This window comes from Achroia grisella, unplaced genomic scaffold (genome assembly GCF_030625045.1).
Source record: "Achroia grisella isolate CSIRO2021 unplaced genomic scaffold, CSIRO_AGI_Agris_v1 utg1314, whole genome shotgun sequence".
In the NCBI taxonomy this organism is placed as follows: Eukaryota; Metazoa; Arthropoda; class Insecta; order Lepidoptera; family Pyralidae; genus Achroia; species Achroia grisella.
Genome location: NW_026712619.1, coordinates 896815 through 912162, shown reverse-complemented (window position 1 = coordinate 912162; position 15348 = coordinate 896815). Strand labels below are relative to the sequence as shown.

General features: G+C 34.5%; 1 protein-coding gene across 1 annotated transcript in view; it reads right to left on the bottom strand.

Moving 5' to 3' along the window:
* The window catches only part of LOC131855165 (uncharacterized), an 84499-nt gene that overhangs the window by 51772 nt on the left and 17379 nt on the right, over positions 1-15348 (bottom strand). Inside the window, 12 exon segments of the mRNA XM_059206410.1 lie at positions 313-481; positions 1733-1992; positions 2959-3141; positions 4169-4418; positions 5711-6450; positions 6774-6962; positions 7411-7541; positions 9042-9271; positions 10120-10313; positions 11333-11518; positions 12932-13062; positions 13777-13922. Coding sequence (XP_059062393.1) covers positions 313-481; positions 1733-1992; positions 2959-3141; positions 4169-4418; positions 5711-6450; positions 6774-6962; positions 7411-7541; positions 9042-9271; positions 10120-10313; positions 11333-11518; positions 12932-13062; positions 13777-13922 — 2809 coding nt within the window.

Here is a 15348-nt window from a genome sequence, read left to right as displayed (position 1 = left end):
GAGTTTCACCACCGTCCCACCCGCCAGAAACGAAAATACCATCCTCATCATCTGGATGAATGGCGGTCCTCCACAGTGCGGTTTTCTAAAAACTTTTTGCCATGCACAACCACATTGTGGAATCACCTTCCAGCAATGGTATTTCCGAACCGATACGATATTGAAACCTTCAAGAAAAGAGCTTATTCTTTTTAAAAGGCCGACAACGTACTTGCAATTCCCCTGGTGTTGCGGGTGCTCATGGGCGGCGGTAATCACTTACCATCAGGTGAGCCGCATGCTCGTTTGTCTCCTGCGTTATAAAAAAAATACCTCTTTAAAAGCTATATCCCAGTGGAAGTCGTTCTTGAGCGTGTGATATACATCCTCCAGGCTCATGGTGTGCATATGGCAGAGCAGGTTGTCGTACTCCTGCTTCTTGAATAGCTGCAGGTTGATCTGTTTGAACCAGGTCGTGAACTCAGAGCATAGTATACAGTGACTGCAAAAAAAATATTGAAATTTTATATCATCTAAAAATGTTATATCAAATTATATGTATTGGCAAACGGTGCATTGCTATATAAATTAATATCGCTATTAAAAATAGGGGATGATTGTAGAACGGTACAAATTTATGGTTGTATGCATTGTTGCGGGTAAATGACACGATGTTGTTGGTCGAGATGATGTATATTAAAGATGGTAATAAACTGACAATGTGTACATAGAAATATTGATCTTATATACTAAATGACAATAGGAAAATGTAAGGTGGGGTGACACAGTTTAGACACAGCAGTGCTTAGTACACAATATTGAATTTGTCTACTAGACATTATTAAATGCAATTATTATTTTGATGTATCGAGGTAACTGTGTTCCATATGCATCTTTAATGCCGATTTATAAAAAAAATATGTCAACAAAAATGACATAAAATTATATCTTGAAACGTAAACGTTGCATTGATATATAAATTAATATCGCTATTAAAAATAGGGGTTGATTATTGGAGAGTGAAAATATAGGGTTGTATGTATTTTAATGCCAAATTTAAAAAAATACATTATGTCGCTTTTTTTTTTCGAGTTTAGGCCGATTAGAGGCCATTATCACTTAGGAGTATACAAAACATTATAACAAAGGTAACAACCTGTTCTCAGATCTGTCATATAAAAATTCATCATAATCGGTGAAGCCGTTACGGAGAATTCGCCATACTTCTCCAAAACGTCTTAACCGATTTTGATTAAATTTTAAATGTCTACTCGATAAGTCTAACATTATGACACGAGAATTTTATATATATATATACATATACATATAGTATGAAATGATTGATGATTGATATGAAATAATAATAATAATAATCTCAGGACAATTCACACAGCGCCATCTAGACCCAAGTTAAGCTAGCTAAAGCTTTTGTTATGTGTACTAGGCAACTGATACAAATACACAGATATTAATTTTTGGTAAATACCATACGTGTTATACATAGAAAACACCCAGACCGAAACAAACAATCATACTCATGAATACAAATGTTTATGTAGTCCGATCGAACCCGCGACCATCGGATGTAAAGCGGTGTGCTAGACCGCTATACCACCGCGGTCGTCAAATGATGAATGAAAGTAAAGGTTATTATTATTTCAATTTTTCTCGTTACAAGACTTATATAGACATGTTAGTTATCTATTTAGCAAGAATCATTAAAAAAATGGTAATATAATAATTTTGTCACTACCTGCTATTTAAAAACAAAGTCCCAGCATCAATAGAATTGCTCAGCAATCCAAACGACACCTTAGTTACAGACTCTTTTGAGAAAATCCCCAAAGCTACCTTCCTCAAACTGGTCAATTTCTCGTCATCAATCCACTTGGGCCTCTGCGGAGTCCTTGGCCCATCCGTAAGTTGGCTCAGTTTGGATTCAGTCGTAAGTATATCAGTGTTAATTGCTGTGTGATTGACGCCTTTTGATAATTTCAAATCGTCGTTATAGCCCTGTAGGATGTTACACTTTTATATTACTACTAGCTGTGCCCGCGACTTCGTTCGCGTGTTACAGTGACCAAATAAAGAAAAAAATATTTAATATTCAAACCCAAAAATTAAAAATATCAACACTTCCATACAACACTAATTCCCCTTTCAACCTCTTACAACCCTTTATCGTTTATTTGTAATTATTATTAATACCCTAATGTCGCAATGTATGCTTCAATCTTTAAAACTACGCAACGGATTTTGAAGCGGTTTTTTTTATAGATATAATGATTCAAGAGGTAGGTTTATATATATATAATACATGTACGAAAGCTAGTAATATTATAAACTCGAAAGTTTGTTCGTATGGATGGATGTTTGTTACTCTTTCACGCAAAAACTACTGAACGGATTTTGTTGAAACTTTACAGTAATATAGATTACTACCTTTTGCCCGCAGCTTCTCTCGCGTTAATTTATCCTCTTAGGAGTGGAATTTATCAAAATCCTTTCTTAGGAGATGCCTGTGATAGTAGCTTTATGCATGCAAAGTCTCAGCCCGATTGGTTTAAAATTGACAAAGTTTCATATAAACTTTCATCCCCTATTTTATCCCCTTGGGGGTAGAATTAATCAAAATGCTTTCTTAGCGGATGCCTACGTCATAACATCTACCTGCATGCCAAATTTCAGCCCGATCCGTCCAGTGGTTTGGGCTGTGCGATAGATCACTATGTCAGTTACCTTTGAGTTATATATATTTAGACAAAATACAAAAACTACTGAACGGATTTTGTTGAAACTTTACAGTAATATAGATTATACATCAGAATAACACATAGGATATAATTTAAAAAGAGATTATGTTAATTGAGTGAAAAATTAAAATAAATGACAAGGAAGCGTGATGTAAACGAAATTACGCATGTCAGCTAGTTATATCATATTATATTGATACCTGATAGTGTCATTCAAATAACATACCTGTGATGCAAACAATAAGGGTGGTATCTCCTTGAATATGTCAGTTCTATCTGCAGTGCACACCTGCTGCTTCAGAGCAGATATAGCCCCGGTTGCGTCCGGTATATAATCAGAAATCGTTATATTTGGCTGACATATAGCTTCCGTGTTGTTCAAGTTAATGTCGCGAAGTAATCGAACTATCTAGAAGGTATTGGAATAGAATAGAATAGAATAGAAGTCATTTATACAAATAAACTTACATTGAAGTACAAAACACACTATAAATAATTTATTTATGTAGGAGTTTTCGACATCTTATGCATGTCATTTGTTTTAATAGATGATAATGGATTGAACCCGTCTGTGCTAAGGTTTGCGCTGGTGAGCCACCAGTACAAGACGAGTCTGAGGTCAGGTCAGGTAGCTCGTCGTGGCAAAATCACCAGGGAATTATCAGCATGGTTTCCAGGTCTGAGATGGTATATTGCTAGCAATGGGTGCATTAATCCATATTACCACAGATAACATAATATTACTAACAATCGGCCTCCCCAGTCATGTTTAAACCATCATCGTGCGGCAACACCGTTGCCTAGTGACGATGACACAAAAAAAAAACAAGATACATCCCCTTTCGCGGTCATCTCGTTTTTTTTTATCAATATGTTTTACGGTTCTGGATACAAGTCCTTTTTAGCCCAACTTACATAAAGTTTTACAATATAAATTACAAAAATTAAAGTCAATGTCCAATGTTAAATATCATCTCGTTATTTACTTCCTTTCTTACCCTACGTATAATTAGTACATCTACTAGGTAGGTAGGTGAACTGAGTTTACCCGTGATCATGGCGGTTGAAACACTGCCGAAATATTGGGAACTCAATAAAAATAAAATGTGGTAAGATCCTGTGATTTACTAATTATACGTATAAATAATGACCAAGTCAAAAATTTTATACTACTATGGTGGCGAACAAACATACGGCCCATCTGATAGTAAATGGTTACCGTAGACTATGGACGCTTGAAACACCAGGGGTGTCACGTGCGAGTTGCCGACCCTTAAGAAACCTTAATATACCCTTCTTAAAAACCTCATGCTGTAGTCTCGTGAGGAAACCTCTTAACTTTCTTAACATATCAGCTTTCATACAGTCCATCCATCTCTTTTTCGGCCTTCCTCTGCCCTTCTTTATAATACAATACAAAATGATTCTATACTCACATGTATACTGTCTGGCTTAGACATAACATCTTCGGCAATATCTAACGATTTTTCAACAACATCAAAGAAACCACTAGCGTATGGTCCGCTATATAAAGATCTCAATTCCGTCCACCAGTCCTCTCCAGCCAGGAAACTCAGTACGACATTGTAGTTCTGGAGGTTACTGTGTAGGTACTTCAAGTAGATAGGCAGGCCTAGGTCACGTGCGTACTTGATGGAGTATTTCAAAGATTTCACAAGTTGTTTTCTGTTAATCATAAGTATTCGATTATAAAATAAACACTAGCTTTAGCACTTTTTTTTTACTAGCTGACAAACATTATTTTGACATATATTAAAAACGCTATTAAAGATGTGGGTTGGTGATAGATGGGTGAATATTTAGGGTTGTATGTATTGTAATGCCACAATATAAAAACAAATTGTTCATAAAACATAGAAAGATATTAGAGGTGGATAACCCTCGTCTAATTCCAACGGGGAGCGAAATTACGACGGCCTGAGCCGAGGTTCGAACCCCTACTGGTGCCCTAAAACTAAAGTCGTATCTGTCAGATGGGAGTTGGTTTTCAGCCGCCCATAAGTCCTTCCGGGTTTGGAGTGCCATCTGCACTAGCTCCTATCGTTTGGCGAAGATGTAAAGGTCAACTGCGATCAACAGCATCAGAGTAGATCAAAAAAAAGGAGCAGAATTTTATGCTAGCCGAGTGGACTACAAATGTGAACACAAACTACCAACTAGCACTAATTCATTAGAGTCAAAATATTAAACCCACAACCAACTGGTTGAGTAACTAAAGAGTAAATCAGTCGTAATGATTAAAGCAGATCAGATCCTACCAGCAGCACTCCTTCACGAGTATAATAATAATCTCAGGACAATTCACACAGCGCCATCTAGTCCCAAGTTAAGCTATATAAAGCTTGTGTTACGGGTACTACATAACTGATACAAATACATAGATATTTTTTTCGTAAATACATACATAATATACATAGAAAATACCCAGACCGATACAAACAAACATACTCATGAATACAAATTGTGCCGTGCGAGGAATCGAACCCGCCACCATCGGACGTAAAGCGGTGTGCTAGACCGCTAGACCACCGAGTATGACAAATTTAATTTACTTACTACTAATTTTCTAATTTTACTTAAAATAATATATCTTTTAGAAATAAACAATTCATCCCCTTTATTTCCTTCTATTGTAAATTAACTGTTCTTGCGACTTCGTCTGCGTGGATTTTAACAATAAAATCAATTAGAGAAATTTTCTAAAATAAAAGTAGCCTAAGTTACTCCATAACATCAGCTACTTGCCAATAAAAGTCCCGTTAAAATCGGTCCAGCCATTTCAGAGATTAGCCGGAACAAACAGACAGGTAGTCAAAAATTGTAAAAAATGTTAATTTGGTATATGTATTTATATTTATATGCATGTAGTAAAAACGGCTATTTCAATATTACAAACAGACACTCCAATTTTATTTATATGTATAGATTAGAATCAAAATTTCTAATAGATAACTTACCTATCTCTGAGAAATTGAAATATGTTAGTAATTTCTTCAGTGCTATCTTTCTGCAGCACATTAACAAGATTCAATAAGCTATTTCTAACATCATTATAAGACTCCATTACACTATTTTCAACTGCACCATATATTAGCTTATGATTTTTATTACAAATTTGTAACTTCGTTCTTTCATCTTCGTTTAAAATATTCTTACTAGTGTCATTGTTTCTCAAATCAGTGCACACGGCGTTAACCGCACTTGTTAATTTATAATTGTCATCATTCATCCAAACAAGGTCAGTGATTATATCAAAATGTAAAGCGACAACATCAGTAGGTCGTCTTTTGAACATTTTTTGAATAGCAGATAATTCTATACCAAGTTTTTTCATTTCTTCTTCCGTGTACTCGCCTTTGATTTCCGCGATGCTTACATTATATAAGGCTATAGACAATTTGTCGATGGCAGCAATGACTCTAGTCAAATATATAGTAGCGTAAAACTGTTTCATGTTAATTTCATTGAACAACCTGTAAGTAGCATCTGTTTTGTCCATAGTATAATTAAGTATAGTGTCAACAGTATCTTTCAACTTAACTTGTATACTGTTAACTTTCAAGTCATCCTCGTTTATTACAGTTTTATTCTTTTCAGCAATATCAGTGAGTAAATTTGATAATTTTGTTATTCTATTAAACACCTCTTCGTATCTGCTACTTAAATTTTGTACTGGCAACGTATAAAAAAGATATTGCTGAAAAATTAACGAAATAAATGTTAACCTTTTTGTTACCATGAGTAATCTGTTTTTTAGCATGTGTGTATGTTTGCGTGTGTGTGTGTGTATGTGTGTGTGAATGATTGATAATGTTTAATCGAATTAGGTGTCATTTTGCGCAAATCCATTTCATAACTCGATAGATTTCTATTATGTTGTTTAACACTGGAGAAGGTCGTAGCACTGGTCAGGTTTCCACACCGAATATTCGTAGTCTCACACATGTTAATTATAGCGGAATTAAACAAAATAATATAAATCTATCGAGTAGTGATTGACAATATCTTCATAATACTTACAGGTTTAGAAACTAAATCGAGAAGCGTGTTATCGCCCCTCGGCAGTGAGATCCAGTGCAGTATAGATGGACATACGAACGGTCTGACTTTATCTATTACGGTAGAGTTAATTCCACTACCAGGCAGGGGTAGTAAGGCGTCCACGACTGCGTTACAATCCCAGAACTGTGTGGTAGTGGCTCGGCGAATCTAATACAAATGTATACGTACATGCACATTATTCGTTATAGATTTTTTTTTTTACTTGTAATACAGTAGGTACTACCTAAGCAGGAATATAGAATAGACCACAATTTTTGTGACTCGTCGACACAAAACAAAATACAAAGAACAATTTACACACAACAAAACAGATTAAAATGGACAAAAACTCACTAAACACAATATTAGAATAACTTTATTTCAGAAAACTTAACTAAGGAACAGTTTGTCTATGACCCCACACTATTCCTGTAACGTGGAAGTCATAAATGTCTACAAACTATACAGTTTGTCTATGACATTATACTAACAGGCTGTTCCTGTCATAAATGTCTACAAATTCAATCCTGGTAAGGCTGCAGTACTTTCTAGATTATTAGGGAGAGAGTTCTAGACTAATTTAGAAGACATAAAAAAAGAACATAAGGTTTTGTACCTGGCTCATGAACCCGTAGTCCCAATATGAATTAATAAGTGCACCCACGAATTCTGGAAATTTCTCGTAAAGTATGTACAATCCTGTACTCCTTGTGAAGCCAAGCAATTGTAATATGTTTGAATTTGGCTCTGGAAAGAAATATAAAGAGTTATAAGTGATGCAAAAATGTTTCACCCCTTTTTACGAAAATTAAATGGATTGATTGTTTGTGCCTTTTAGTGAGAAGAGGGTCTAAATGGTGTAATGAAAATCGGAGATTCCTGACTAGTTTTTAATTTACTTGAAAGTCGTTTACAATGGTTGCGTATGATAATGATAGATAGATAATTGATGTTTTCCCAACATAACACAATTATTACAATTTACAATAAGACACAAAATGAGAAATAAATAATAACATAGAAAGTTAGCAATAGGAGCTGCCTCAGCTGTTGCTGATATAAGCACAACCTCAATGGTTTTCAAGCGCTGGTTTTCAGGCAGCCCCCATTACTCATTAAAAAAAACTAAGATGCAGGTTTTTTACTATATACAGATACAGATAAATTTAAAAAAAATTAAATAAGATCTAGAATACACTAATATAAATATACTAGCTGTCCCGGCAAACGTTGTTTTGCCTTAAAATAAAAAAAATTTAGGAGTGGACTACCCCTAACATTTAGGGGGATGAAAAATAGATGTTGGCCGATTCTCAGACCTACTCAATACGCTCACAAAATTTCATGAGAATCGGTCAAGCCGTTTCGGAGGAGTATGGGAACGAAAACTGTGACACGAGAATTTTATATATGAGACATATAAAATGAATTACAATATTCAATGCTCATAAAAACCAAAATCAGTTACAATAACGATATCAAAAGGAAAATAAAATTACAAAGATAAGAAGTATAGCCAATCCGTGTCACCTCTCACGCTCACAACCACAGTATGTAATAATATATACGAGTACAACCCCATAGGCACCCATGAGACTATGATACCCGTATGTTAAGTTAATATTCAGTTTCTCAATTACTTAAAATTTGGTTTTCCAGTAAAACTCTTTTAAATTTACATTTGAAACTAAATTGGGACATTTTAAGACGAAGTGGTGGGGTGAGATCGTTCCAGATATTTGTTGCAGAGAATCTGAAACCTCCTCTAAAAAACACAGTACAGTTTTATGCGCAGGAATTGCGATTGTGTCTGTATGTTTGCTTCTAATAATGCACATCTTTCATCCACGTAATTTTTTCATACAAATTATCTGGTAAGTAATGCGTATGCGATCGTTAGTAGTGTTTGAATATGAAAGTTAACGATTAGAGTATTGTCTCTGGCCCGCTGAAATACAGTCGTTTCAGTGTTGCAGTATCAAAAATACAATTTGGGCCACACAATGTAGCTATAAATTCCTTGTAATTATGGGTAAATGGTAAAGTAATTGTAAAATATGGTAAAAACATTATTGTCGTTAACGAATTCTTCAATTTTATACTAAGCTTTTTGGCAAAGGAAGTGTTTTATATGACATTTAAATCTTTTTTCAGGCAGATTTATAACAGACTCTGGTATTTTGTTGTAAATCCTTACAAACAAAATAATTCAAATCCATTAAGTAATTAATTTAATATGACACTTACCATTCGCTTCGGTAAGGTAAGTCGTTAGATCTGTAGCCAAATTTTCAAGCATTACAGACAGAAACTCAAACGTATACTTCCACGCGGTTCTGCCTAGCATTTTACATTCTCCATCTATGATAGAGCCATTACTGCATTTGATGTACTGCTCCCAAATTATATTGGTTGATTGATTATAACCTGACGTATTGACTGCATTCAATATTTTGTCCACTTTGGAGAAGAATTGACTGAAATAATAAATTACATATGAAGAATATATATACTTTATACAGTTTTAAAAATTCCCGTAACGTTTTGTAACGCACAACCATATTGTGTCACAATCTTCCAGCAATGGTATTTCCAAACCGATACGATATGGAAACCTTCAAAAAAAAGCTTATTGCTTTTTAAAAGGCCGGCAACGTACTTGCAATTCTCCTGGTGTAGCGGGTGCTCATGGGCGGCGGTAATCACTTACCATCAGGTGACATGCAGGCTCGTTTATCCCCTATGCCAGGGTAGGCGAACCAATGGCACGCGTACCATTGACGGCACGCGACACAATATTTTGGGCACGTCGTCGATCATAAAACTGTTTGAAGAAGCTGGCTCATGCTATTTTAACAATATTTTCACCTACCTATGCCTGCGAGTCATTATTTTCAGAGATGAATAACATTAAGAACTCTGTTAGAAAATGTTTAACAGATGAATGCAGTTCAGCATGCATTTAGCTAAAAGTAACATCGTACAAGTCTGACATAAATTATTTGTCATCTAACCTGCAGCAACAGAAGTCACACTAATTTTACAGTAATTTAATTTATGCGTGTAATGAAAACAATCCAAAATGTACCTCTTTTGTTTACTTTATTTCATAGAGAGTTTTGATAGTATTTATTATTATTATTTTCCAAATAATCAGAAAGTCAAAATTAAAACATGTTTTGGAAAAAAATGGGACATTGATGCTTAAAGGTTCGCCAATCCTGCCCTATGCTATAAAAATGGAAGAAGAGAAAAAGATAGAAAAGAGAGAAAGAATGAGAAGTATGTAGCTAAGCAGAGAGAGAATAAAATTTCCAATACATACCTAAAAGTGGCATTCTGATCTGTAGAATTAAATACGTCCATAACATATCGCCAAGCGGTGATAATAGTCAAATGTTGGCCATCAGTGTTGCCGTCGTTGAAAATATCATTAAATGCGTCTCTAATAATGGTTGTATCGTCAATTAGGAAGTCTAACACTGATGAGAATTTAAGAAATACATGTGATGTGGATACCTGTGAAAATAATAAAGAATTAAGTAAAAATAAAACGAAAACAACGCTCGCGTATTCTAGGGTATGCCCAGGAGCAGATCGTGAATTCGTTGGGCTTTGGGCTAAATCTACTTAAGGACTAACCAAATTATATTACTCAATTAAAAAAATACACGGACCAAAACCAAGCGACCAGAAATTCGGTGAAATAAAAATAAAAGAATGTGAAATGATATTAAAAAGACGCGCTATCACGCGCTAAAGATTGATCACAAAATATTTACATTATATTAAATTCAAATTCAAATTAAAAAATCATTTATTCATGTACGACATTTTAGCCGCTTATGAACAAGTGAAATCCCTCACGAAAATAAAAAAAAATGAATGTGAAAGATAAGAAATATACGCACTATCATGCGCTAAATATTGATCATAAAAATATGTACATTAAATTAAATTCAAAAATCATTTATTCATGTAGGACATTTTAGCCGCTTATGAACGTCAAGTGAAATCCCTCACGAAAATTAAAAAATGAATGTGAAATGATATGAAATATATGCGCTATCACGCAAAAGATTGATCACAAAATATGTACATTAAATGAAATTCAAAAATCATTTATTCATGTAGGACATTTTAGCCGCTTATGAACGTCAAGTGAAATCCCTCACGAAAATAAAAAAAATGAATGTGAAAGATAAGATTAAAAAGAGCAACACACAAGTTTCTTGCTCATTCTTCTTGTGATGAATCTGCATTCCGAATGAGTGGTAGAATCAAAATATGACTATTCAAAAGTGCTTGTAATGAGTTTATTTGAATAAAGATTATTTCTATTTCTATTTCTAAGAAATATACGCGCTATCACGCATCAAGATTGATCACAAAATACGTTAAATGAAATCCCATTGAGTTCGCTGGCCTTCCCGCGCTAAATCGCGTTCACTTTGGTCGCGTGTAAAAAAATGTCCTCTAAAAGCGGTTGAAGAGCAGTCGTAATGTGAAATTTACCAAACTTCTAACAATTTACTTACATTCGAAGTCCACTCGTCCAAGTATTCCACCCATTCTTGCTGTAACCCACTGTCCATACATATAAGAGTCTCAATTCCCTTCACAGCGACGCTGGAGTTGCCGCTGAGTTTCACATACTCTGAAATACTGGTAGCAGAGCACGGCCATGGTGGATCAGCGTTCATTAGAGATATTATTGGCGCAATCTGAGAATAGATTCATATCAAGATGTAGACCTAATCTTTATTATAGTTTATTTAGATTTTTAATATACTTGTAACATTCAGAAACTCTGTGCATTTTATATATGTGTCTGTGTGTATGTACATTATAAATAAGTATTAAGTTAAGCGCTTTTGTTGCAGACAAACCGCTGAACAGTTTTGCGGGTTGATGTGAATCTTACTAGCTTTTACCCGCGGCTTCGCTCGCGTTAATCTATCCCCTTTGGGGTGGAATTTATCAAAATCCTTTCTTAGGGGATGCCTACGTCGTAGTAGCTTTATGCATGCAAAGTCTCAGCCCGATCCGTCGAGTGGTTTGGGCTGTGCGTTGATAGATCACTATGTCAGTCAACTTTGAGTTATATATATATATATTTAGATTTTGTATAATTTGTGTGTAATTAATTAAAAAATAAAATTTATGTAACTTTATTATGTCTACAACAAACAACAAAAGAGTGCAATATCATAGAAAAGAGTAAAATAGAACAGAATTAAAAAAAAAACAAATTTTTATGCAATTTTGAATAGTTTAAGATCGCGGTTAAACAGAAAGAGAAAAAAATGTTCATGAATAGTACTTTTTTTAGATTCTACCGAATAAAATTTTTGCTATTTTAATCAAATATTGTACAACTAGCTTTATTATACTATAACATACTTCGAAAATGCATATAATGTCTAGCCAATTAAAAAAACATGAACTCGATTGACAAAACATTATATCTATAAAAAAAAAAACATTCTAACGAACAAGTCTATTTTAATCAAATATTGTATAATTAGCTATTACACTAGATGCGTAAAAATAAAATAACATATTTAGAAAACCCAAATAATGTCTAGTCAATTAAAAAACCACTTGCACTCGATTGACAAAACATTATATCTATAAAAAAATACATTCTACCGAACAAGTCTATTTTAATCAAATAATGTATAATTAGATATTAGATATTTAAAAATAAAATAACATATTTCGAAAACCCAAATACAAATATGTGTACCCGATTTACAAAAATCTACTCTTTGGACAAAACATAAACTCCATGAAAAAAATATATATCTTATATATAAAATTCTCGTGTCACAGTTTTCGTTCCCATACTCCTCCGAAACGGCTTGACAGATTCTCATGAAATTTTGTGAGCGTATTGAGTAGGTCTGAGAATCGGCGAACATCTATTTTTCATCCCCCTAAATGTTAGGGGTAGTCCACCCCTATTTTTTTTTTATTTTAAGGCAAAACGTTTGCCGGGTCAGCTAGTAATATATACATATTTGCTCATAAACAAACATGCTCTGTAATTGTGTACTTCCTTCGTCAGGCGGATCATAGGTTTGAATTCTTATATTAAAGAGTTTATTTAATAACTATTCTTGTAATATACTCACATCTGTATCCTCATTGAGTATTACATTGGCAAAGTCTACGATCAGATTTGGTATGTTCGGTATAATGGCGCTGAGTGCTAGTGATGTGCTATGAGGTAACTTGTTTAAAACCGTTTCATTCTTCCAAAAACCTAAAATATAAATAGTTAGTTAGTATTTCTTATTAAATGTTATCTTTATAAATAGTACTATCTGGACCCGCGACTTCGTCCGCGTGGAATTTTAGTTTATTTTTCTAAAATAAAATAATAGTAGCATAATTTCAGAGATTAGCTGTAACAAACAGACAGACAGACAAAAGTGTAAAAAATGTTATTTTGGTCTATGCACCGTTATTTATATGATTGTAGTACAAAACAGTTATTTCAGTATTACAAACAGACACTACAATTATATTTATATGTATAGACAAGCTACTCTTATCTGAGTGTTAGGAATGTATTCTGAATAACTTGGTCGAAATGTTCTTATTCTTCCAAAAACCCAAAATGTAAATAGTAAGTTAGTATTAACTTAAATATATTATTTACCAATAGTATAAACTACTTTTTTCTATATAAATATAATATAATAATAATAATCTCAGGACAATTCACACAGCGCCATCTAGACCCAAGTTAAGCTAGTTAAAGCTTGTGTTATGGGTACTAGATAACTGATACATATACATAGATATTTTTTCGTAAATACATACATAATATACATAGAAAATACCTAGATCGATACAAAAAATCATACTAATGAATACAAATTGTGATGTGCGAGGAATCGAACCCGCGACCACCGGAAGTAAGGCGGCGTGCTACACCGCTAGACCACCGAGGTCGGTCAAGGTCCAAGTGTACCTGTTATATCAGTTATAGCGTCATTTAAAATGCCCAAAGATTTTGTAGCCGACGCAAATATTTGTTTAGTCTTCAACCAAGTCTGGTCAGTTATGTCGAAGATATCCCGGTCCACTAAATCCAGGAAACGGAGCACCAATTTGATACTGCAATTATAAAAGACTTTCATTTTATTAGCAATTACGGGAGACTCCATATTTGATTAAAATTTGTAATATTCTACCTGCATCAGAAAAACATAAATACTTAGTAGCTACTAAAAACCACAGCAAACAACACCATATGACGAAAACAAGATCCATGGTATAGAGTCTCCATCGTATAGAGACTAGGAAATGTGTACAAGGGAAATACGAAACCCCACCCCTACATCTAAATAATTATTATGGATATCGATTGTTACAATTAAAATTGCCTGAAATATTTAATAAAATGCCTCAACATATCAGAAATCAAAATAGATATAAATCCTTTTGTATAAATTATAGAAACCATTTATTAAAAACATATAACCTAGAAACTTAATAAACAAAAAATCTTGTCCTTATTTAATACTTAAATATTGTAAAACGGAATACTGTATTTTATGTGTACGTTAAAATACTATCTAAGATAATATATATGCATGTACCTATTGTAAGTAGATAAGAGAGAACTATGTGCCTGAAGAGAAACCCCGACAGGAGTTTTGCAGGATAGTAGAATAATATGTAAAATTTGAAAAATAAAGCTTTTTATCTATCTATCTAAATACTAGCTAAGCCCGCGGTTTCATTCGCGTGAAATTTTTAGCCTGTATGTTATTCTGATGTATAAGCTATATTACGGTAAAGTTTACCAAAATGCGTTAAGTAGTTTTTGCGTGAAAGAGTAACAAACATCTATAACACAAACTTTCGGGTTTATAATAATACTAGCTGTGCCCGTGACTTCGTCTGCGCGAAATTGTGACCCTGGCCAAAAAATATTTCATAATCTAACCTAAAAAAGCTAAAGAAAAAAGATGGAAACGATGGAATCGTTCTAGCTATAAAATAGACGAATTTTCATCCCCTATTTTATTTAGGGATAAAATTTTTACAAACTTTGAATGTCATATTAACTTATATTTAATCAACCGCTCAAAATAAAAATAATTTCAAGCTTCCAAAAATGACGATACTTTCATACAATCTTTCATCTCCTTTTTTTTTTTTTTTAACTTGGAGAAAATCCCTCATGGAGACCCGCCGGCCCCGGGGGAGGCCCGCGGGTACTGTGAGACTCCTACTCACTAAAAACACCAAGATGTCCCTCACCCAACGCCATATGCCGGAGTCGCGGGATCAAATTATTCTCTACCGCAACTCCGACGGCGGTGGCCCACTTACAGCGGGCCCCATCTCTGCGGGTTCCCTTTGGAACCCACCACTTCCCCCGTCTTCCCTGGGGAAGGCGCGCGGGGACATGCGCGCGACTTCTTCGGGCCTAGTGTGATGGGGTGGGACCGCCCCCGCGGTCGTTACCCCGGCCCGGTAGCGATCTAGGGGCGGCTTGGGCCGCCCCTGCCTGCTTGATCGCTGGGAGGGGAGG